The 24581-nt window shown below is 53.6% G+C and overlaps 1 protein-coding gene across 1 annotated transcript in view; it reads left to right on the forward strand.

The window, feature by feature from the left end:
- The first annotated feature begins 2440 nt into the window (after nucleotides 1-2440).
- The window catches only part of ADAMTS2 (ADAM metallopeptidase with thrombospondin type 1 motif 2), a 254991-nt gene continuing 232850 nt past the window's right edge, over nucleotides 2441-24581 (forward strand). Inside the window, exons 1-2 of the mRNA XM_043910722.1 lie at nucleotides 2441-2695; nucleotides 3679-4073. Coding sequence (XP_043766657.1) covers nucleotides 2584-2695; nucleotides 3679-4073 — 507 coding nt within the window. The 5' untranslated portion in view covers nucleotides 2441-2583. The remainder of the gene's footprint in view (nucleotides 2696-3678; nucleotides 4074-24581) is intronic.

Here is a 24581-nt window from a genome sequence, read left to right on the forward strand (position 1 = left end):
GCATCTGTGCTTGGGTCTTCCACTCAGCCTAGAGAGGTGTCATTGTGGGGACTAAAGGAGGGCTTGGTTAAGGGTAAGTGGTCTGCCTTCAAGGAGTCTGTCGGGGTGGAGCCCCAAGAGGCTTGGGGTGGTGTGGGAAGGAATAGTTGCCAAGGAGTGACTCAGGAGTGTCAGAGAGACAAAGCTGCTTGCCAAAAAGATATTCTAGAGCTGATTTTCCAAATAGTGCAAGATAATTTAGCTACATGGACCCGTTAGAAAGTATCAACTTGCAAGGTGAGAGTCGTTCATTTTCAATTCTCCTTTCATTCTTCTGATGGCATCAAAGGAAAGGGCTTTGCTTCTGTTAGTCTGTCTTACCACTTTTTCAACACTTGTTAATCATCTTCAGCCTCAATGCCTTTTGTAGGCAATAGTATTTAGAATTTGATAACAGCTCTTTGTTTCATACATTAATTTTTGGCAGTTATCTTTGACTTATGGCAAGATTTTGGCTTTCCCATGTACAGTAGTGATTTAAAGTATCCTTTAAAAACTCAAGTACAGGATTAATTACAGTATAGAGAAATATTGGTGGTGGTGGTGGAAGGATTATGGTAATGACCATAAACCTGGCAGGGAAGTGAGTGAGGTGATAGAACGTCACCCTCATCAGGTAGGTGATGCTGCTGCTTGGGCCTCATTCGTCTTTTCAGGAGGAGGAAAGCACAAAAACCACATGGGAAATGAGTGGGAGAGAGTCATGGGTTCCAGGACAGCACCTAGCTGAGCCCATCTCTGGGCTGCTTGGCTTCCTCAGCCTTCAGGATTTGACCCATGCCACTTCTTACGAGAAGTCCTCCAGGATACCTGGCTCTTTCCTCATACACTGATCTCCATCCACTTTCTCTGGAAGCATCAGAGGTCACAAGAGTGGACGACTGTTGGGGGTAAGGGAAGGACACCTACAGCAAACTGCAGAGCATTCGCTTCATTTATAGCTGATAAGTAGAAATGCAGACCCAGTGTGGTTACACTTTCCAATTTCTCAAGAGAAGTCAAAAGTTTAAATTTTTAGGTGAAATGTCACCGTTTTAAACACTGACAACAAATGTTCACCATACCTGGGGGCTGGATGCTGTGTTGGGCACCCTCAGGTGACAGAGAGAAGCTTCCATGTGAAGACGACCGTCAAGCTGCAGTGCCCAGACACTCAGATCCTGGAAGTGATGGAACTAAGGATATGAAACCACAGCTAAAGCAAGTTGCCTAAATCACGTGTTTTCCCCATAAGACTGGGCCCTTCTGGTGGGCAGGGAGGGATCTGAGTCATCAGGCCCTGCCTGGCCAAGCCAACCCCAAAGCCCTGGCCACTCAGGCTGGGGGCAGGGTGAATAAGAAACTCCAAAGAGACAGGTGTCTACCCTTCAGGGACTCGAGGCAGGGGTCCCAAAGCAGAGGTGTTCCCATAGACACATGTTTGGAAGTGGGTTCCTGGGCAGGACCGGGGAGGGGGAGGTCCTTGTGCCAGGGGACAGTAGACATGGTACGATGGTGACTCCAGGCAGCGGAAGGATGACGAGTGAGTCCAACTGGGGATGGGCTTTGACAGCAAACTGGCTCCAGGCTGCAGAGGGACGCCTTGGATGCTGAGTTGGAAACGATGGGCAGAGTGTAGAGAGGCTATTTCAGGCAGAGCCTGGGTGAGTGCAAAGACCATACTTGGAGAATCCCATGTAGGATTCAGGACAGGTGAGGGAGGCAACCTGTGAGTTCTAGCAGGCGGAGCCCAGGTCTACGCGGAGGAGACTGTGCTCGCAGGCTGCAGTGGAGGGTTGGGGAGGGAGAGGACAGGGTGTGTGGGGGGACCTTAAGGCACAGAGGAACTGGGGACTGAGGGAACCCTGCCTCTCTCTGGAAGGGTAAAAGTTGATCTTTGGGAGGCCCTGTGGTGCACACCGCCTCCTGGAAAACTATTCCAGTTCCTGGGGTCTCCATCTGGTCAAAAGGCCTGGCTCAGCCCCACGGTAATCAGGCCTCTCCGCCCACCCGCGGGCGCACAGAGAGCAGCCACCTCTTGCGCCCCGAGACCGACGGCTAGGACCCGGGGGCCCCGAGTCCTCGTTCGGCGGGGAACTTGCTCCTCCGAGGTGGCGCGCCACGAGTGCGTTGGGCGCGCCGAAGGTGGCCGGCCGCGGGGCTCCCCCGACCCGGCCCGCGGCGCTTCTCTGCCGCCGCCTCGGGGTGTCTCTGCTTCGCTACGAGCCGGGAACCGTGGCGGCGACGGCGTGAGGAGGGGAGCGGGCGGCGGCGGCGGCTGCCGCGCCAAGCGCCGGGTCACCGCAGGCTGAGGCGCCCGCCGTCCCCGCCCTCCCCCTCGCTCGCCTTCTCCTCCCTCCCGCCTCCCTCGCTCTCGCTCCTTCCCTCTCCCCGCCTCCCCTCCGCGCTCCCCCGCCCTCCCCTCCGCGCCTCGCCTCCTCCGCCCCGCGCCCTGCGGTGCTGCAGCTGCGGGCGGCTCCAGCTGCCCCAGATGTGGGCTGGGCGGCGCGCGGGGAACTTTCGCGCCGGCTGCGAGTGCGGGGCCCCGGCTGTGGTCCGGCTGCCATGGATCCGCCGGCGGGAGCCGCCGGCCGCCTGCTCTGCCCCGCGCTGTTGCTGCTCCTGCTGCTGCCGTTGCTCGCGGACGCCCGGCTCGCCGCCGCCGCCGACCCCCCAGGTAGGTGCGGCCGCGTCCCCACGCCTCGCGACCCCAGTCGGCAGGGCTCCGCCCCGCGCGCCCCACCACCCCCTCCCCAGGCGGCGTCCGGCTCGACTTGGGCAAACTCCGCGCGCCCCGCCCGGGGCCAAGTTGGCCAACTTCGGGGCCGGGTTGGTCGGGCAGGGGGCGCCCTGCGGCGCGCCCGGGAATCTCGGGCCGGGGGGAGCCCCGGAGCGCTCGCGGCTCCCGGGACGCCGAGCGTGGAGACAGAGGGCCGGGAAAGCCCGGCGGCGGCGAGCGCAGCATCAGCACCAGCGGGTCCGGGGGAGCCAGGGCGAGGCGGCGCCCCGGCTCGCGTCCGGAGACGCTCGGGAGCAGTCGGGTGCAGAGCGCGCCGCCTTGGGCCTTGAGGATTGGTTGGGACGCCCCGGAGGGGATCCTCGAAGATCTGAGGGACCCTGCTCCACCCCTCCCTGTTGTCGGGCACGCGGGGGAGGCGGCCGGCAACCGGCTAACCTGGAGCTGTACGCGGAGCACAGGCCGCCAGTGCCGGGGGGAGCGGTGAGGGCAGTCGCGCGGCGGGGACTGCTAAGAGGGAGAAGCGCTCGGGTAGGGAACCGACCGGGAATGGCTTCAGAGCAGCCCCATGTCCTGCCAAGGACGGTAGGTTCAAGGGGCGGGGGACGGTCTGACCGGGCCCGCCCCTGGGGAACTGCGAGGAGCTGAGGAACCCCAACTTGGAACGGGGCAGGGGGCAGAGCTCTTGGTTGGGAGGGTCCCAGAGGGGTCGCCCGGAGGTCGGAGGGGCGCCAGCGAGGTAGCCCCGTTAACGCCCCTTCTCGGTTGGAAGCAGGCCGGGGAGGTGCAGGCTAGTTTCTGGGGGTGCCCAGTGGAACGCCCTTCCCTTCGCAGTGGGGCGGGGTTTGGGAGGTTGCTGTGCTCCGTGGCGGGGCCCTGGGGCTCCTCGGTCTCGGCTGGTCTGACGCCCCTTCCCTTTGCAGGCGGGCCCCAGGGGCATGGGGCCGAGCGCATCCTGGCGGTGCCGGTGCGCACTGACGCCCAGGGCCGCCTGGTGTCCCACGTGGTGTCGGGGGCGACGGCCCCGCCTGGAGTTCGGACCCGCAGGGCCGCCCCTGCCCAGATCCCCGGGCTCTCTGGAGGCAGCGAGGAGGACCCCGGTGGCCGCCTCTTCTACAATGTTACTGTCTTTGGCCGAGACCTGCACCTGCGGCTGCGGCCCAATGCCCGCCTCGTGGCGCCCGGGGCGACGTTGGAGTGGCAGGGAGAATCGGGTGCCACCCGCGTGGAGCCCCTGCTTGGGACTTGCCTCTACGTCGGAGACGTCGCGGGCCTGGCTGAAGCCTCCTCCGTGGCGCTCAGCAACTGCGACGGGCTGGTGAGTACGCTTCTCTCCCTTCTGTCTGTCCACTGCGCTCACGTGGGCTTTGGAAGCCGGTTATCTGGGGGTCCGCTGGGAGGGCAGGGCCTGTACTGAGGACCTTCTCTGCACCCTTGTGCTTAGGGACCGCCGAAGGGGTTGGCTGGAAGGCAAGTTGTTTTGATTGGACCGGGAGGGTGATTTATGCAGGGGGAGGGCCACGTTCCCAAAGTATTTAGCAAGTAGCCAGGTGTGGTCCCCCTTAAGCCTACAGGAGCTGGTTTTCCTTTTGCATTCAGGTGTGTGTCTATCTCGGTGAGTGCATGCATCTGCACACGTGTTTTGGCATGGGTGCTAGGAGCTAAGTACATGTGCACTTGTGTGAACATGTGACTGTGTCATTGTGACTTGTGCCTGTGTATCTCCGCAGGGTTTTGCTCACTTGTATGTCAGTGTCTGTTCAGTGTGTTGCTGTGCATTGTAGCACGTGTGATATGTGTGTGGGGACACATATGCAGGTCGGTGGTTTTCTTGTTTCTGTGTGTGCAGGTGGTGCCAGCCCAGCGAACACGCAGTGGTGCTGAAATGCCCAGTTATCCCTCTGCCCCCTGGCTGATTTTTTATGCTGTGGTTTCCTGTTGGATTTCAGCTGGTTATTTGAAAAGTTAGTTTTCTCTATTTTGAGCCAAGTGGAGCATTTGGAAATGCAGTCTCTGGTGCCCTCGGGCAGCCCCCGAAGGACAGGAGAGGCTGGGGAGTGGGACCCTTCTGGGACTGGCTGGGCTGCTCAATGTGACCAGAGCTCTGGGAAATTCTCCTGCTTCCAGGAGCCTGGAGGGACCATGGCTTTGCATAAGAGAGCCTTGGAGGAAGCCTGGATCAATGCTCAGGGAGGAAGCTGACATTGGCAGTGCTCTGTCTGGCCACCCCGGGGCCTGGCACGTGGCAGAAGCCACTGCAGTTTTCTATTTTGGATTGGCTGTGTGGTGGTCAGGCTGGCTGTGCTGGCCAGACATCTGAAGCCGCCCACCGTGGGTTCTGCTCTAATTACTACTCAGGGGACTCCTGCTTGGAGCAAGTGGCCTCTCTCCCAGCCCTGGTGGCCCCCAAGCCCCCCGTCCTCAGCCTTGCCCTGCAAGTTGCAGAGCCAGCAATTACACCGAACCCCACAACCGGTGGTGTTCTTTTTATGGACACACAGGAAATGTCACTTGTTGCTTCGGAAAATCACTGCCTTTGGCTGGATTTAGTTAGAACCCAGACGTATTGCAAACAACTGTGAATGTCCTTGGGATAGCTGGGTTAATATGGTGCAGCCCTTTATATCCTTGTTGCCTCTGAGGATGTCCCAGACTTCATAAGTGTCGCTTATTTTACGCTGGAGGTGAATTTCCTAAATAAAAGGAAATTGGTGTTGGGGGCTCGGAATGGGGGTGGTGGTGGCCTGAGCTGGGCTGGGGGAGTTGACATGGAAGTGGTCTGTTGTTAGTTGCTCAGTCATGTCTGGCTCTTTGTTACCCTATGGATTGTAGCCTGCCAGGCTCCTCTGTCCATGGGATTTCCACGGCAAGAATACTGGAGTGGGTTGCATTTCCTCAGTCTGTTGTTGAGCAATTCCTGTGTGCTGAGTAATTCTTGATGGAAAGCATTTCAGAGAGGCTTTGTTCATATATCATTCATTCATCTGTTCATTCCATGATTTGTGTTTTCAGCTAGTACCTCTAAGCGCGGTTGTCTGCTGTGCTGGTCAGAGATGTAGCTGGCCTGGTGTCTACCCCCTGCCCCCCAGGGCACCATGCTCAGCTAATAGTCTGGAGCCCACTCTGGTCAGGGCTTGGAAAGCATGCTCCTTGGGGGCTCTTTGAGCATGAGTTGCCAGGGGGCAAAGGCCCAGAGGGAAGAGCATATGCAGAGAAGTACCAGGTGGGCATTGGCTTGGTCAGAACAGGCGCAGTGAGATGTCACATGTACTGGACACACACCAGCAGAAGTGCAAGACACAGCTGGAGAGAAGGCTGGAGCTGAAGGAGGGGCTGGGGTCTGCCAGCGTGGCCGTGAATGTGGTCAGTGAAAATGGCGCTGAGACAGTGGGGCAGCATCATTAGTCCTTTCCTTTTCCTTCTTTCTTTTTGGTGTGTGAATGTCCTGATTTGATACCACTTAATTCCTTAACTATTTAAGTCCCTCTGTGTATCACTGATGGGCCGATTGCAAAGCGCCTAGGGTTTAAATATCATGTTTCTGGTCCACAGCAGCCCTGTGGTGGGAGGGATTCTTCATCCCTCATTTCTAGATGGGCAGCTGAGGCTCTGGGAGATTGAGTGGCTTGCCCAAGGCCACACTGTCTGTGGTGGTAGGGGTCTGGCCTGGTTCTGTCCAGCCCCTTCTGCCATGGTGCTTCCAAGTCTGGGCAAGTAGAAGACCTTGACATGTGGTAGTAGAACTATAATCCCGAGCCCTTCCCTCTTAGAATAGTCCTACATGCATCTCTTCATCTCAGCAGCCATCTCAGTATCCCTTCCTCTGAGCCCTGTCTTCCTTCATAGGTAGTGAAACACACAGAAGCAGGTGTGTCAGGCTGAAGTGTATGTATAGATCCTCAGAGATCTTGTTACAATTCAGAGTCTGAGTCAGCATGTCTAGGGTGGGGCTCAAGGTTCTGCATTTCTAATGAACTACCAGGCTGATGCTCCTGGGCTTTGGGACTTCCCTTTGAGAAGCAAAGTATTACACCCTAATTTCTGCAAAGGAGTTCTACGGGATCACACCACAAGTTTCTCTGAGCAAATGCGGTTCAATGGACAACTGGTGTGGGAAACGCTGCAACTTGCTTTCAACCTGGGAGATTCAGGGTCGCCCACTGGGATCTCTGAGAAGCTCTGTAATAAAGATGCCTCTTGAACTTCGTGTACTGTAGCACTTCCCATGCAGATGAGGCCATCCATCTCTTCTTTGCAGGAACCCCAGGAATGTGCATTCCTGGAAGACAAGTGGAGAAACCAGGAAGTAGGGTCACAGCAGGCAGCTGGCGGCTTACAGCTTTGGCTGAGATGCTTCGGTGCTTAGGGGGATGTGCCTCTCCCCAGAGCCATAGGCCTTTTCAGGCCTGCTGTCCTGCTTCTGGCCAGGGACGCACATTTGCCCATCTACTTGCTTGGTCCTGAGTTTCTTTCTCTGCCTTAAAGGAAGGCATCAGCAGCTGTTTTCTGTGGACAGCAGTCTCTGTTTCTGCTTAGCATGAGGGGATTCCTATGGTCAGGATCCTTTTAGTTGTGAGTGAAGGAAACACAAATCAGACCATTTACACAGAAATGGGAGGTGAGCGGCTCATACGGTGCTCGGCCTTTAGGCCTGTCCGGATCCAGGTGCCCCTCCCGAGTTGTCTCCCTGCCTCCGCCTTCTTATGTGTTGGCTTTGTTCTCGGGTGGAGTCCTTCTGTGGTAAGTCAAGGCACGCAGCAGTGCTGGCTGATAATCTTTCTCTGATAATTCTGGCTGACTCCTGGGTAGCACTCTATTCAGGCTGGGGTCAAATGCTCCCATGAGAATCAGAACATGAGGTTTGTAGAACCCCATGGATGGACAGTGCAAGGGGTGCTGCTCCCTAGAATGACATGAGATGAGGACCTGAGCCTGCCAAGGTGAAAATTCTAGCTGAGTCAGGTAGAGGTGTAGATTCAAGAAATGCCACATGCTTCATGCTGTTGTTCAGTCGCCCAATCGTGTCTGACTCTTTGCCATCCCATGTACTGCAGCACGCCAGGCTTTCTTGCCCTTCACCAACTGCTGGAGCTTGCTCAAACTCACGTCTATCGAGTTGGTGATGCCATCCAACCATCTCATCCTCTGTCGTCCGCTCCTCCACGTGCTCTCAATCTTTCCCAGCATCAGGGACTTTTCCAATGAGTCGGCTTTTTGCATCAGCTGGCCAAAGTATTGGAGCTTCAGCTTCAGCATCAGTCCTTCCAATGAATATTCAGGGTTGATTTCCTGTAGGATTGACTGGTTTGATCTCCTTGCAGTCCAAGGGACTCTCAGGAGTTTTCTCCAGCACCACAGTTCAAAAGCATCAATTCTTTGGTGCTCAGCCTTCTTTATGGTGCAACTCTCACATCCATACATGACTACTGGAAAAGCCACATGCTTCATAAGACATAGTGTACATTATATTTACAGAGAGGTTGGTATATGTAGTTTCCAGGTTCTCTTATAGCCACTAGATAGATATTGTTCATCATATTCTCAGGGGAAGGTTAACATTTGCCTTTTCACAATGAGTGAGAAAATGATGCTTAACAAAGGATACTTGTGTATCTCATTGCTATGGAAGAATTCTCTAGTACCTCTCAGGCCACATGATATGTAATTTCATATCATTCTTACATGCTCACTAAAGACCCATGAGAAGCCTGTTGACAAAAAAATAATAACAGAACGTCAGTTTACTGTGCCCATGTTACGTGTCAGGCTTGCTGTTGAGCACCTTATGCTATATCACCTTGATTAATCCTCACCACACCCTATAGTGTGTGACTGATATTATTCCCATTTTACACATGAATTGACTGAGATAGCCTGCTTCAAGCTCTGCAAGTCTGTATTTAAATACACGTCTGTTTGGTTCTAAGACCATGCTCACTACATGTTATTGCCTTTATTGCGTGCCAAAATAAAATAAAGAAATGCATTTCTTTAAAACATTTCCTACCTTTTCTAGTCAACTCCTGGAGACCTTGGTCAGCAGTACTGACTATTGTCAGTGTTGGTGAGTGGGAGCTGTGGGGTCTGGTGGCCAGGTGGCTTGGTGACTTGTGACTGACATACTCTGGGCTGCAGCTCCTTTCAGGCGGCCTGAGTCCTTATGGGGAGGTTATGGCAGTGGAGACTTCAGGATGAAAGCGCCCTGCCACACCTCTGTCTCCTGCACGCACTGCTGCTCAGGGGACCTCTCTGGCCTGGCGTCTCTGGTTGGCAAGGCCATCAGTGGGAATGTCTGCGGGCTGGGCAGTGACTCTGAGGGGCATGATCAAAGTCTGCTGTCTTGTGGGCTGGGGCGCCCCTGCTGGGCTGCTATCCTGACCAGGCCCCTGCTCTGTAGAGTCTTGATGAGCATTAAAAGTCACTAAGGGCCACAGACAGGGAGAGGTCATTTGCTGGCCTCAGGGATGGAATTGAGTTTCATTTTCCTATAAAGGCCACTGTCTTTGAGGCCACACACTGGATTCCAGCTGGCTCAGGTGCTAGAATGCCGAGGGCAGGTGCAACACGCTTGGGCTGCAGGGCTGAGGGTGAGAAGTGTGTGGGACTTGCAGTTGCCCTTTGTAGAGTCTCCTTACCTTTCATCTTGCCTTGGCACTGCCTGGAGGGCAATGAGGAGGTCTCAGGAACATCAAAGAGGGGCTGCGGGAACGTCTGAGTTCCCTGGGCTCCAGGTCGGAGGAGCAGAGGCTCCTGCTTGGCCCTGCTCTTGGCAATCTACACAGCTGCCCAGGGTGGTCTCAGCCTCCTACCTGGCTTATTATTCTCCTTGTCCTTTAAGATTCATTCAGTTCAAGTGGTGGAAAGCCAACTTGGATGAAACAAGCAAGGTGTCATGGGCCCAGTTCCTTGGGGTCCTGAGGTGGTCTTTAGGCATGGCTGGATCTAGTGGCTCAGGGCAACTTCAAGTTATGACCAACCTAGACAGCATATTAAAAAGCAGAGACATTACTTTGCCAACCAAGGTCTGTCTAGTCAAATCTATGGTTTTTCCAGTAGTCATGTATGGATGTGAGAGTTGGACTATAAAGAAAGCTGAGTGCTGAAGAATTGATGCTTTTGAACTGTGGTGTTGGAGAAGACTCTTGAGAGTCCCTTGGACTGCAAGGAGATCTAGCCTGAAGGAGATCAGTCCTGGGTGTTCATTGGAATGACTGATGCTGAAGGTGAAACTCCAATGCTTTGGCCACCTGATGCGAAGAACTGACTCATTGGAAAAGACCCTGATGCTGGGAAAGATTGAGGACAGGAGGAGAAGGGGACGAGAGAGGATGAGAAGGTTGGATGGCATCATCGACTCAATGGACATGAGTTTGAGTAAACTCTGGGAGTTGGTGATGGACAGGGAGGCCTGGCATGCTGCGGTCCATGGGGTCGCAAAGAGTTGGACATGACTGAGCGACTGAACTGAACTGAACACCTGGGGTGCCCTTAGGTTATAGGCCCACCTTTAAATCAAGCACTGTGATGTGAGCCCAGCCAGAGTCTCTTGCCCATCTTTGGGGTTGAGAGTGAGGGTCAGATCCCCAAACTCTGGAACAGATTGGGGTTTTATCAGAAAGCAAGGGGAAGGACCAGTGTGCTGGGCCACCACACTTCACCCAGACTTCAGGTCCTGCATCTCTTCCTGTGCTCCAGACTTGCCTGCCCAGCTGCCTCATGGGCCCCTTCCCTGAGTGACCCATGCTTCTGAAATGGAACGTGGGTCTCTCTACTCTCCTCCAGACCTCATCGTCCACTTGGGCAGGAATCCCAGGATTGCCCCTTCCTGCTCTCTCCATGACCCCCACATGCAGCCAATCATCATCCTAGACATCTCCAGACTGCATCTCAGTTCACAGCTTTCTACCACGCCGAACTCCAAGTCCTGTGATCCTTAGGGACTCCAAATTGGAGCAACTATCTCCCCACACAGCTTCCAGACTGGTTTTTGTAAACCATACATTCAATCATGTCACTCCTTTGCTTAAGACTTTTCTTATGTAGTGGTCATAAGTGGTTCTGATTGCCCTTAAAAAATCCAAACTCAGAAAGAAAAAATTCAAACACACTGAAACTGCCAGTCTCTCAGTCGTGTCTGACGCTTTGTGCCGCATACGCTGTATCCCACCAGGCTCCTCTGTCCATGGAGTTTCCCAGGTAGGAGTACTGGAGTGGATTGCCATTTCCTTCTCCAGGGGGTCTTCCCGACCCAGGGATCGAACCTGGGTCTCCTGTGTTGCAGGCAGATTCTTTACCGTCTGAGCCGCCAGGGAAGCCTGGCTTGGCATACGTAGAAGGCCTCCCATGACCTGACGCAGTAGTCTTTGGCCTTGTCTGTCACTGTGTCCTCCCTCATGCCTGTGCTACAGTAGTCACATCAGCCTTTTAGTTTCTCTGCCACTGGACACTCTCGTCTTAGGCCCTTTGCACAGACTGTGCCCTTCCCTGGACCACTCTTACCTCTCCCTCTTTAGCTGGCTCACGCTACTGTTCAGTCGCTCAGCCCTGTCTGACTCTTGGCGACGCCATGGACTATAGCATGCCAGGTTTCTCCTGGAGCTTGCTCAAACTCATGTCCACTGAGTCGATGTTGCCATCCAACCATCTCGTCATCTGTTGTCCCCTTCTCCTCCTGCCCTCAATCTTTCCCAGCGTCAAGGTCTTTTCCAGTGAGTCAGCTCTTTGCGTCAGGTGGCCAAAGTATTGGAGTGTCAGCTTCATCATCAGTCCTTCCAATGAATATTCACGATTGATTTCCTTTAGGATTTGATCTCCTTGCAGTCCAAGGGACTCTCAAGAGTCTTCTCCAACACCACAGTTCAAAGGCATCAATTCTTCGATGCTCAGCCTTCCTTATGGTCCAGCTCTCACATCCATACTGACTTACTGGAAAAACCATAGCTTTGACTATACAAACTTCTGTTGGCAAAGTAATGTCTCTGCTTTTTAATATGCTGTCTAGGTTTGTCATAGCTTTTCTTCCAAGGAGCAAGTGTCTTTTAATTTCATGGCTGCAGTCACTGTCTGCAGTGATTTTGGAGCCCAGTGTAGTCTTAGCTAAATGGCATTTCATCCAGGAAGATGTCCTAGACATTCACACGCCACGTTGTACCCATGCTTCTTTGGTAACTGTACCATAGGCAATTTGTCCCTGGGTCCATAGGGCCCAGCTCCAGCTGGGTGGAGCTCAGCTAGGGGCCATGAAAAGAGTGTCTGGGGAGTGGGGGATAGAAGCCTGTGCAGTGCTTTGCCCCTAAGACCCTGTGCCCCATACCCAGGAATGGTCACCTCTCCATACCCAGGGAAGGGGTATGTGGACATACCCCAGAATGTCCACACTTGGTGGGGTAGGCCCCCTAGGAGAATGCCCCAAAAGCTCCTTTTCCGCAAGAAAGCATTGTGTACTCATGTGGTTTTGTGCAGTTTTCTTGCCCCCCACTTTGGAGTTCATGAAACGTAAGTTGAAAACCCCTGGTTTAAATGAAACTTAAGTAAGGGAGGGACCCTCTCTGGGCCTGAAGAGACTGGGCTGTGCCAAGTCACCATCCAGCTTTGAGCAATGAGCTTCAGTTTGTTCAGGTGGCAAGTGGGGCTGGAACAATCATTTCTGAGACCTTTGTAAAGCAACTCTGGGTGTCTTGGCACCAAATGGGGATCAGCTGAGGGGATCGGTCTGATGGAAGAAGAGGTGGGAGCCATGGCCAGTCTGTGCCCTGCGTTCCTTGGTAGATTTTTGGCCTTTGGGAACACAGGCTCCTTGCTACCAGACATGCAGGTGTTTCTTCAGAGAAGCAGCATTTCTGAGTCTGTTGATATCACGTGAGCAAATGAATCCAGTGTGAATCCAGGGAGCTCTGAGGTCTTGACCGGGCCTCCAGAGACATACGTGGAAGTGTTGAGAGCTGCACTGGCAGTGGGATTAGTAGGTGGGCAGGGCTTCCTGCAGGCAGGAGCTTTCTTTGAGAACTTGCTGAGAACCCAGGCTTACTTCATCATAGATACCCCCTGGTCTCTTCTGGGGCATCCACAGATGGATGGCCTCCCCGCCACTTCGCACCTAGTGCCATTTGGTGGGAGGGAAGGAGCTTCCCAGGGGCTCTTCCCTGCTGGGACTGAGGAGGGACATGCTCTGACCTGTGGCTGGTGGAGGTTGGCTTGTCAGGGGTTTGTGCTGGAAGCAGCAGAGGGCCCACGGCCCCTGCCTGTCTCGTGGTGGCCCCCTTAGAATGGCGTAGGCAGGTCTGTGGTCGAAAATCCAGACTCACCAGGCTTCAGCCAATGTGGCATCTGAAGGCATTTTTGATTATCAGAATCTTAGAGACAGGGTAGAGTTGTAAGTTGTGGCTGTCAGGAGCTGAAGGAGGAAGACAGAGTGTTGTGGATACAGAACTTCAGTTTTACCAAAAGGAAAGAGGTCTGGAGATGGATGGTGGTGATCATTGCACAACCTTATGAATGTATATAATGCCACCAAACCATACACTTCAAAGTGGCTAAGATGGTAAATTTTATGTGATGTGTATATTTTATCATGCACACGCACAAGGCTTCTGGGGACTGGTAAGGCTGTGTAGGTAATTCAGAGGTGGGGTCGTGTCCCCGCTTGCCCAGCTCCTGCTCCCCATTGTGACTCTGTTCCCTGTTTGGCTATAGCTGTACACACACGCCTCACACCCCACAGGCATAACCATGTTCTGAAAGGAAACAGTCTGCTTTTTGGAGGTTCCTGCCAAAGTTCTGAGCTGCATGCAGAATGGACAGGCTTAGGTCTTGGGACCTTTCCATAGCCCATCACTGGGGCCTGGCAATGCACCGTGCAGGGGCAGCGTGGAGCCTGACTAGGCCCCTCATGGAGGCCAGCACACTTGGGTACCAGCCTCTGAGTCTCAGGGCAAGGAGGCTGTTTACCACCCATCTCCTGTCACACTGCCACCCCGGCCCTGACCACACCGTCTGCCTGTGTGTCTCTGGCACTGGTGTGAGGCTGCTGCTCCTTCAGGTGCTGGCGGGTTTCAGGTTCCCTTGCTTGATGGCTAGCCCTGACTGCCCATGCCCCCATGTTCCCAGCAATTAGTGAGTGAGGAGGGACCAGCGTCAGGTGGGAGGCGAGGAGAGGCTGGGTCTTCACCCAGGCCTTGTGCGAGGACCACAAGTGCCACCACCTCTGTGAGCAGAGGAGTTGCCGAAGAGCTCACCCACCCTGAGCCACAAGAGTGCTGCCCCATCCCCACCACGGCCTGGGGTGTCTTCTTCAGCATCGAGGGGGGCTTCGCCGTATGGTGGCCCCAGCGGTGGCCTGGGCCTCCTCTCCTGGCCTCTGAGATATGTAGGGTCACGTATTCCGGGGGCCTCTGCTGGGACTGCGGGTCTGTGCTGACAGGCAGACTGTTGCCGCCCTCCACTTGGGCAAGCAGGGGGACTTTGTGCGGTAGTCTGAACGCAGCAGGCTGCTGGTCCACGTGAATGTGTGTGCACGTTCCTGTCCGTGGGAATCCGTGTGCACATGTGTGCATATCTGTATGAGTGTGGTGTGTGTGCATATGAGTGTGTGTGGGTGTCTGTGTGTGTCTGAGTAAGCATGTGTGCGTGTGTGCACTCAGCCGTGAGTGTGTGTGTGTGGTCATGTGTGTTCTCAGCGGGGGTGTCCTGCAGGGGAGGGGACTGAGGTGGGATGGAGGGACTGAGTGGAGGGCATCACTCCCGCGCCCTGAAGCTGGGTGCTGCCTTGGGCCCCGTTCTCCCCACCGGCAGGCGTTCTCAAATGGGAGGGCCAGGTAGGAGCCTCTAGCTCTGCTGCGTATGTTTCATATTAAATGTCAGCTGTCCACCGGCTCTGCTGTGCTGCCATTAATATGTAGAAGTTATTACTGAGTCTGGAGCCGGCTCCTCGGGCTCATCCATGAATTTCAATTGCACTGCATGTCTCCTCCAGGGCCTGTGGAGGGGGCACACCGCTTCCGCTCTGAGGCGGAGGAGGCCCTAGCGCCCAGGACAAGGCTCGCAGGCTCTGCGCTGCCCCACCCTGCCACGCGTGTTTCAGTGAGCACCGTGGTGAGCGGTGGCCTTAACGTGGGCTGGAGGCTGCCGCGTCCCATGGCCAGCTTTGTCCCCGGCAGCTGGGCAGCCTTGACACGGGCCACAACACTGCCGGTGTTCGGATTGCCCGGATGTTGCCCTTTCTTCCCATTGCCCCTCACTGGGCTTTGGAAGGAGGGGTGCAGGATTTAGCAGCATGCTGAGTGCTGACCAAGTCGATGATCTGGGAAATGTGGGCCGTTTCTGAGTTTCATTGTCTAAGGTGCCATCAATTAGAGGACACAAGAGGAAAGAGAGGACAGTCCCACTAAGCTGCTCCGCGGTGCCTTCACCGTGGTATCGTGGAGTGTAGGCGGCCGCCCTGCCCCTGGCTGGACACTCCCACTAAACTGCCCCGCGGCGCCTTCACCGTGGTCTCGTGGAGTGTAGGCGGCCGCCCTGCCCCTCGCTGCTCCGCGTGGCGGCTCCTGCCTCGCTTGCCTGCCTTGCTCACTTTTCTGACTTAGTGTGTGACCGGCTTCATCTGCTTCCGGTGTCCTCCTCTCCTCAATAAAGGAATGAGGTCCTGGTCCTTCCTCCCGGGACATTCCTCTGGATGCCAAGGCTACACGCTCCGTCGTCTCTGTGCCTTTGTGTGCACACTGTAATTTTTTGCTCCACAGTGTGACTTCTTGAAGACATGTTGGGTGGCAAGTGTCGCTGACCCCGCACATAACTCAGGCGACGTGATGGCAATATGAAACGCCGTGGCAGAGTTGGTGTGCGCCAGGCAATGCCAGCCATCCCACAGTTGCCGCCAGCTGCCAGCACTGAAAAGACCCATGGATTTCATCCTGAGTTTGGATGTGGTAAATGTGAAAAATGTCCTAGAGCCCTGGACTTGTGGTTTTGTTATTTTGATGATGTTACGCGTGATTAATGGCTTTAGTCTCTGAGAGCCGGCATGCAGCGCCCAAGCACCAGGGCAGCAGCAGAGCCTGGTACTGCAGGGACTGGCCCTTGCCGGCTCTATGAGCAGAATGTTCAAAGAGTCATTTCTGAACCTGGATATTTCTCCTTTGAAAGCGGGAATTGGACCACATGGCAAATAAGGCATATGTTCTTGTACCACTACTGAATTATGTTCATTATTAGAGCTTTAAAGCTCTAATATGTAAAATATTGGCTATTTGACAACTCTGCTGTCCGTTATGGTAGCTACAAGCCACTCGAGGCTGTTGGCTATTTGAGATGTGGCTGGTCTGGACTGAGAAGTGCTCTTGAATGCAAAATATACACCAGCATTCAAAGACCTAGCACCAAAGGAAAGGGATATAAAATATCTAATCGATAAATTCAATAGTGACTGCAAGTTAATATGGTAATAGTTTGGATATATTGGGTTAAGTAAAATATATTGCTGAAATTAATTTCACCTTTTAAAAAACATGGCTGCATGCAGCATTCATATTCCATTGCTGTTGGAGCCTGCTGCTTTCAAACATCTGACTGGATACTTCCCATTTTGCTGTTATTCTTTTGCAAAATTTTCCTGGCTGGTCACATCTGTTTATTCATTCAACTGAATTTCAGAATTGTTTTGTCAGGTTAGAAACATCCCTTGTGAATTTGATTGACATTAAATTAAACTTAGACACCAATTAAAGGGGGAATGGACATAATTTGTAGCATTTACCAGGAATATGGTATATTTTTGATTGATTTGATTCTGATTTGATGTTGCTTAGCAAAGTATCCCAAGTTTTTTATATGGGTTACCTATTGTTTAAAACCGGGGCTATTTTAAGGGTTTTTTTCTTTTTGCCATTGTGAATTAAAGCATTTCCGTCTATTGCTGGTATACAGGGTGCCTATTGATTTGTATGCAATTATCTTTTATCAGGCTGCTTGATTGAACTCAGTTCTCATATATCTTTGTGAATCCCCTTGGGTTTTCTGGGTAAACAGCTGTACCATTTGTGGACTATGATAATTCTGGCTTAATTTTCAGTCTGTGCCATCGAGAACCTTCGGAGTAACATTGGGTACCCGCAATGGCTTTGTGTATTCCTTTCTGCGCCCGACTCTTATGGGAACGCCCCTGGCATTTCTCTGCTTAATATAACGCTTGCTCGTGGACTAAGATGGATTTCATGCGAAGGCAATAGCCTCTGAATTCTAGTTTTCTAAGTTCCCCTTTTCATCAGCAAAGGAACTGAAATCTAGGTAAAATGTGTCTAACCCCCACACCACCACCACCCTCCTTAAAGGCTCAAGGCACTGCAGTTCCCAGAGGCTGGGCTCCTGCCATCCTGGACTTCGGGACTGCCGCCTGGCCCCCTCAGTTGCAAGCTTGCAGCCCCAAATACAAGCTGGCCCCTGTCTGCAGCTGCTGACCGCTCACAGGAAGCGCTTGTGCGGTGCGGGAAGGCGGAGGAGGCTGCCCTTCCATGCCGTGCCATGCTGCTGGTTCGCCGTAGCACAGGGAGCGGTTCTCAGAATGGCAGTCTGTCCCTTTGACGGCAGGCTCTCCCATCTTGTGGTTTCTCTGGGGCAGGCCCCCAGCGCCTCCTCTCCTGAATCTCGCAGAAGACTTTCTTTTATCCCCCTTCTGAGTCACTGATACCTGCCGACTTAGACCTTCTACCTCCCATTGTTACCTTTATTCCCTCACGCTTCTAGAAGGTCTTTTTCCAGAGACCACTATCCCCTTAGAGGAAATCTGTGGCCTGTAAAAATAAATTTGTTTTCCATCATGTTAGCTGTCTGCCCACAGACAGGCATGGATTTGGGGCAGTTTGAGCAATGCCTGTGCCTAGGTCCCACCCTGAGAGAGTCTGACTCATCAGATCTGGGCAGGACCTGGGGATCGGGAGGCCTGAGGTCACCTAGAGCCAGGTTTGGGGCCCTACCTTTCTTTTGCTGGCCTGTGACCCTCAGTTTCCTTCCTTGCCATGTCACCCACCTCGGAGGGCATGTGTCCGGGAGGGAGTTCTGGGAAACGAGTCTGGCTGGCCGCAGTCTAAAGGAACGTCGTGGGGAGATGGGTGAAAGGTGATGGCGGCCTGGGACCAGGGGAGCTGCCTCCTGACCCTCTCTGCCCTGGGTCCCCCACCTGGGAATTCAGAATCTGGCAGAGGGAGGGTGGCCTCCCTTGCACGGCCATCTCAAGGGCTGGCTGCCTGCCATAGGCACGGGGAACTCAGTGGGTGTGATGCTGCAGATCCAGTGGACAGGGTAGACGCCGGGCGTCCTCCTCGTGGTGCCCACTGCTGCCCCCAGCCAGACCACAGGGCCCTGAGGCTCCTCGCTGGCTCCCCTCCCCTCTGCTTCCTGCACCTGCCGGCTAAGGCTGACCATTAGCCACGGGCCTGAGCTCACTAGCCCCAGGCTGGGGTCTTGGCCCCCCTGGGGTGCGGGGCCTGCCTGCCTGCACAGAGCAAGGAGGTCCTGGGCCAGGGCTCCGCTCAGCAGACAGAGGGCGGGCCGGTCTCTCCTGAGCAGCTCCAAGCAGGCAGAAGTGCTGGGTCCTGGGGTTGCGCTGGGTCTTGGCTCAAGCTCCCTGGCATCGCTTCTGTCCCTCTGTCTTCCCTGCCTCGCCCCCCAGCCCTCCCCTCGTGTCCCTTGCTTCCCCCCTGTCTCTCTTTCGCCCCATCCTTCCCTTCCCTACTCCCTCCCTCCTTTCCCCTCCCTCTCTCTTCTTTCCTCAGTTCTTTCTGCTCCCTCCCCTCCCTCCCTTCCCCTTCTCATCCCTCCTCTGTCTGTCCTCCCCTTCTTTCCCAGAGTGAGGGGAGCCCCCTGCGTCCCCCTGGATGACCCTTCCCAGGTAACCCTCCTGGGCAGTGGGCTCTTCATCTCTGGCCGCGCACTCAGCCCCAGGCGGCACCGTGTTGTTCTCTTTACAGTCACCTCCTGCAGCTCTCCAAGCCCCCACTGACAGCAGGCGCAGTCAGGGACAGCGACAGGATCCCGCTGGACTTGGAGGAAAGCAGGGCTCAGAGGGGGCAGTGGCATACTCCAGGTCACAGAGCGTCCAGAGCCTGGGCCCCTCCCGCTGAAGCTCTAGATAAAGCCCTTTTGATCTCAGAGTACACGATGACCATCCACACAAGCAGGGTTAATTGCTTCTGGGGAAGAGCTGAGTTCTTGGTGCACTTCCCAGCAAATGAGGTCAAGGCCTTGCTCTGCCTTGCTGGAATGGCCCTCACTTCAGATAGGGTGGCCTGGCCTTTGAGTGCCATCTTTTCTGCCAGGGTCCCCAGGCCCTTGCTGACCGTGTCCTTCCTAGGGAGGCCAGTTGGGCCAAACTGTGCTCTGCTCAGGGTTGCCATGAAAAGTTGTGCAGGTGGTGTCCTGCACAAGGACACCTGAGCAAGGAGATGGACGTGTGAGCAAGCGGACGAATGAGGCTGGCTCCTGCTTGGTGTCTGGGAGTGGATGGAGTAGAGGCAGGGGGCGGCCAAAGCTGGGTGGGGATGGTGGACGTTGCAGAGGCAAAAGTGTGCCTGGCATCGGCCCCCACCATCAAGGTCACTGGAGTCGCTGCATTCTTCTCTTTGAGGAGCTCTTGGGTCTGTAGGATTTGGAGCCTGTGAGCCAAAGCCAGGCCAGTTGCAGGGAACTGATGGCTGTAGACGATGGCTTTGGTGACCGGAGTGGATCCTCTCGATGGAGGAGCACTGTCCCGGTGTCAGCCTGTTCTGCTCGGGGTCCTCGAGATCCTCCCCAGCCTGAAGGTGCTCCTTGCTTCCCGTGGAATGAGCTCTGCTCCGGAGTGCAGGGGCTGGACTGGGCCCCTCAGCCCTGGGCGTTTGCTTTGGGTTAATTATATGGGTGTGGGTCTGATCCTATTGTTGCAGAATCCTTTCCTCTTCTGAAGCTGGCTCATCCTCCTTGGGGCTAAACATTAACCCTTTGTTATCTTGGGCAGACATATTCTTAAAGTTTCCTTTCTTATTTTACCTTGCTGACTTTGATTTCTTCTGGTCAACTCTGCGAGGTCCCTCTTGCTGATTTCTGCTGTTTATTTAGATTGTAGAAAATAATCAGCCTTTCAAAGAGGTACTTCATATGTTTTGATTTTTTTTCTGATTTGAATTTTAAGTATTTAGCTTCTTTACTTCCAGTGAAGTGTTTCCTGTACTGTATAAAGATTTTAAGTGTTTGTTTTTTCTAAATTGCCACTCTGTGGTCTCAACACCCTTCATTTACTAACTCACCCTTCCTCCTGACTTTGGGGTGCATATTTCCTATCTCTGAAGTTCATGGAGGTGATCTGGCTCATTTTTCAGGTGAAAAATGTTATCTTTTTTGCACCAGCACTAGAGTCTTATAATTACTTTGCTTAACAGTATATTCTAAAACCATACAGGGCAGGAATCACCATCATGACTTAATATGTTTTGGCTACTTTTGTCCATTTATCAAATGTCTTTTGGGTTTGTTTTCTTTTGGTTTTTAAACAATATCATGAGGATCTTTATTTTGGGTGATACTGCTGCTTAAGTTAGTGTCCAGCATTCAACAGAACTGCAGCAAATCTTAGCTGAAAACAAGTGATTGACATCTTCAAGATGGTTATTTTTCTCAGAGAAATAAGAACATTAATTCATACCTTTTAAAATATATCCCAGGAGGTTTACTACCAAGAGTTAGAATGTTATTACCATTACAAATAGGATCTTTTCTGTTATGTTTTATAGTAAGCTGTTATAGAGGTCTAGGAATATTTTTAATCTAGGATACAGTAGATGATCATTTACTCAGAATATCCGGGACCTACTTGTTCCGGATTAATGATCGCCTCAGAGTTTCAGTTCAGTCGCTCAGTTGTCCGACTCTTCATAAGACCATGGACTGCAGCACGCCAGGCTTCCTTGTCCATCACCAACTCCCAGAGCTTGTGCAAACTCATGTGCATCAAGTCGGTGATGCCATCCAACTGCCTTAGAGTTTAGACACCTTCATTCCCAAAGAGCCAACAGAAATATAAACAGCATGTTAGTACAAATTATGTATGCATTTGCATACTTGCTGCTAAACACAAGACAGCTGCCGCTGACCTGGCAAATCCAGACCCCGTCCCGCCTCACCTGTTTCTCGTCCTTGCTTCTGATGGCTTGTGTCTTCCTCTTGCGCTTCAGCAAAACCAGTCTTCCATTATCACAGTGGCTCAGCTGCGGAACATGGATGATCACAAAAAAACCCTTTTAAAGTAAATCTCTCGATTGGATGTTTCCCATGTTTGCACTCCAGATGCGCACGTTTCTATATTTCACATCTAGGCATTTTCATGAACTTCTGTATCATGATTTTTGTCCTGATTTTTGGATTTTTTTTGGGGGGGGTGAGAGTTTTTTACGTATGCTATTATCTCCTGCAATTCATAATATTTTTGCATTTTCTTTTCCAGTGTTTATTCATTTTATGTCTTTTTACATTGGTTACAGTATACCACTGAATTTTAGGAATCCTGTGTGGGAGCCACAGCCGTGTATTTAGAGCATCTGGCCTTCCGCCGTCCATGGGAGAGCAGGACCCGGTCCTGCCTCTCTGTGAATGCTGCAGATCGCAGACCAGAAGTGGGCATGTCTGGGAGGAGGCGATGTCCCATCCTCACTTTCCCTTGGTGGAGCAACTTCCCTTTCCCAGGTCTGTTGCGTTAGGTAGAGCTTGAGCACAGAACATGGATGTCTGGTGGTCTCTGGGGGGATGAGCAGCGGTGACTGGCAGGCCCCCACTGGTCAGGGAGTCTCTCTCGGTCCGTTTGGCCTGTTGTGTTCCCTGAAGCTGAGGGGCAGTGCTTCTGAGCAGCATTGTTTGCAAGGCCTGCAGGAAAGGCACGGTCTTTGAAAGACTGTTCTGAATTTCAGCTGGGGAAGCGGTTCAGTGAAACTCTTTCAGGGGAAGGCTGGGCAGGTAGATGCCCACGTATAACCTGAAACTCTGAATGAATCTGGACTTTGAAATCCCTTTTTGAGCCCCTGCCTTGCCCTTACCAATGAAACGGTATCTGAAGTTCAGTGTTCTCATCGTGCAGGGCGGAGCTTGCGAGCGGGTGGGCTGCGTGCCATGTCCACCCACAGATGAGTTTTGTTTGGCCTTCTCAGTGTTTGACAAATTTCTCAGCTCCAGATTTCCCGTTTCTCTTGAGAACCTGGGAGAGCTGCTCGGACTGTATTTCAGAGGGCTGGAGCTGAGCAGGGCCAGAGCCCTCGAGAGGGATCTCACGGCCTCAGGCCCCACAGCTCCGCCGCGATGTGATCACCACCGCCTCGTGGCCCCTGTGTTGGCATCTGGCTGTCTCGCGTGTTGAGGTGGGATGCCCAAGGGCTTCCGCGGCCAGTCATCTCTCCCTCCTGCCTCTAACTCATGGTTTCGACTTAGAGAGAGTTGTCTCCACGTGGGGCCCACTCTGTGTGCTTCTGGCTCCTCCCCTCCCCGACAGAGCCTCCTATTTCTCTGTGAAAGGTAAATTTGATGGCAGCAAACTGTCTGATGGGTTGTTATGAGGATTCAATGAAGTGGGGCCCACAGCTGGCATTTAGTAGTGAATGGCCCTTGTTACTACGAGGGAGTATTTCCCTTGGGGTGCTGTTAGAAGAAGCCAAGGCGGGAGATTACTCAGAGACGACGAGCGCAGGGCAGACACTCATCATTTCTGAGTATCGTGCGCTGAGCTGGGGCTGGGCGCGGGGAGGAGGGGGCAGGCCCCTGAGTACGATGCTCTCCCCGCCCCAGGCCATAGTCAGCCTGGGACATGTTGCCAGATGCGGCCGTGACTATTCTGAAATGGAATTCCTGGGTCAGAATAAGGAGACCAGATGTTTACTGGATGCGGCCAAGAGCCACTGACGTCATCAAGAGCCCGTCAGGACACAGGCTGCGGCTGAGGGTCCTCCGTCCCTTCCTGTCGACACAGCATTCCTGGGACGGCTGCCAGGGCTGGGGGCGGAGACGCACACACACACATGCATGCACACACACACCCACATACACTTACATGCGTGCGCGCACACACACAAACACGACATTTCTTCTGCCAAATCTTCCCCACCTGAATACAATTAGCCAGGATGTGGGAAAGATTTCCAGCCTGGAAGGAGAGAAGGGTGTCTTGTTGGCAGCGGGCTGGGGAGGGGAAAGGCACGCCAGGTTGGTGAGTGGCCTACTCTGTAAGATGGAGGCGCAGCTTTTGGGGGTGAAGAGCTGTCTGGAGCCACTGGCCAGGGAAGAAGGGGGAGAGTCTGTCCTCTAATTTCTTCCTGCCTTCCCTTCCCTTCCTGTCCCTTCCTGTCTTACCTACCTGTCCCTTCCTACCTTCCTACCACAATCCCCTGAGGTGGAGAGCCTGTCCTCTAATTTCTTCTTTGGGCGTAAATCTGGAGGGTGTGACTGTGAGGCTGAATCCTTGTTCCTGTCCTGTCACCAACAGTGTGTAGCTGCTGCTGCTGCCCTGTCCCCCCGGAGGGCCATCCCCAGGTCCAGACCCCTGCCAATGCACGTACAGAAAACCTGGTGTGAATCATTTCAGGCCAGAAGAGGATGCTCAGGCCTGCTGCCCTCTTTCAGCTCCGCTTCCCTCCTCCTTGGCGTGACCTCAGGAGGCACTCCCCAGCGCAGGGCTGCAGGCTCACCCCCCACCAGCTTCCAGCCCAGCAGAAAGACCTTCTTCCCCCTGGGGTTTCAGGGTCCTGAGTCTTGCTCTTACTGACTTAGGCTAGGTCACGTGTCAAGTATTGAGCAATCACTGTGGCCGGGGCAGGGAGCAGGGCTTCCGTTGACCAGGTCTGGTCCCTTGTCCACTGGCTCCAGGGTAGAGTCTGTGGTTTGAAGCTCTGGGACACAGACAAGGAGGGCTGGGTACCCAGTGGGCAGCCACACTGCTGTTGTTGGGGACGGCAGCAGGGCCCACTGCCTTCTCTGTCTCCCAGATCTCTGCCTGTCTTGCACCTGCTCCTGCTTCCCATTTCTCCTGCTCTAGTCTGTCTTGCTGTACCTTCCCCCGAGCGCCTTCAGTGGCTCTTCTTCATCCATTGGGTAAACCAACATTCAAGATCCATTATGACTTAGTTTACCCACCTCCCTCTCTTCTATCCTGTGGGCCTGGGACGAGCTTTCAAAGATCATACATTCCCACCAGTGGGAATGTAGGCTCTGCCCATGTTGAAAATGGCCCTTGTCGCGGTACTGGGGGGAGCTGATTGTCTAGGCTGCCGTTAGACCTAAAGACAACCTGAAGGCGAGACGTTTTAACTGGGGCCTAAGACAAGTCAAAGGTGTGAGTGGGCAAGGACGCCGGGACTCCATGGGCCCATCTGGGGTTGTATTAACAGAGCAGATGCAGTGGGGGGCGTCCCCAAGGACCTCTGGGCCTTTGTCTTAAGTCTTGGAAGTCCCGTATGCCTGGCTGACTCCTCACCGTCCCAGTTTCAGGAGGTCCTGCCTGTTCTCTTTGTCATGGCGGGTGACACAGCTGCATCACAGCCCACATGTTCCGGCCTTCGTCCTCCTCACTCTGATTGTGTCGTGAACCCTGGTAGCCTGTTGAGGCCCACGGACCCTTCATCAGAATAATGTTTTTAAGTCATAATTTAAAATACAAAGAACACCGCTTCCATTGAAATAAAGCTGTTAACATCGAAACAGTCTATAATGCAGCAGCGCATGTGCTTTTAAATTTTTTCTTGTCATCGTGCCTTTTTTTGGGTAATGACTTACTGAGATGTAATTCACATACCATATATTTCACCCATTTAAAATAAAATCCAAT

This window comes from Cervus elaphus, chromosome 9 (assembly GCF_910594005.1).
Source record: "Cervus elaphus chromosome 9, mCerEla1.1, whole genome shotgun sequence".
NCBI lineage: Eukaryota > Metazoa > Chordata > Mammalia > Artiodactyla > Cervidae > Cervus > Cervus elaphus.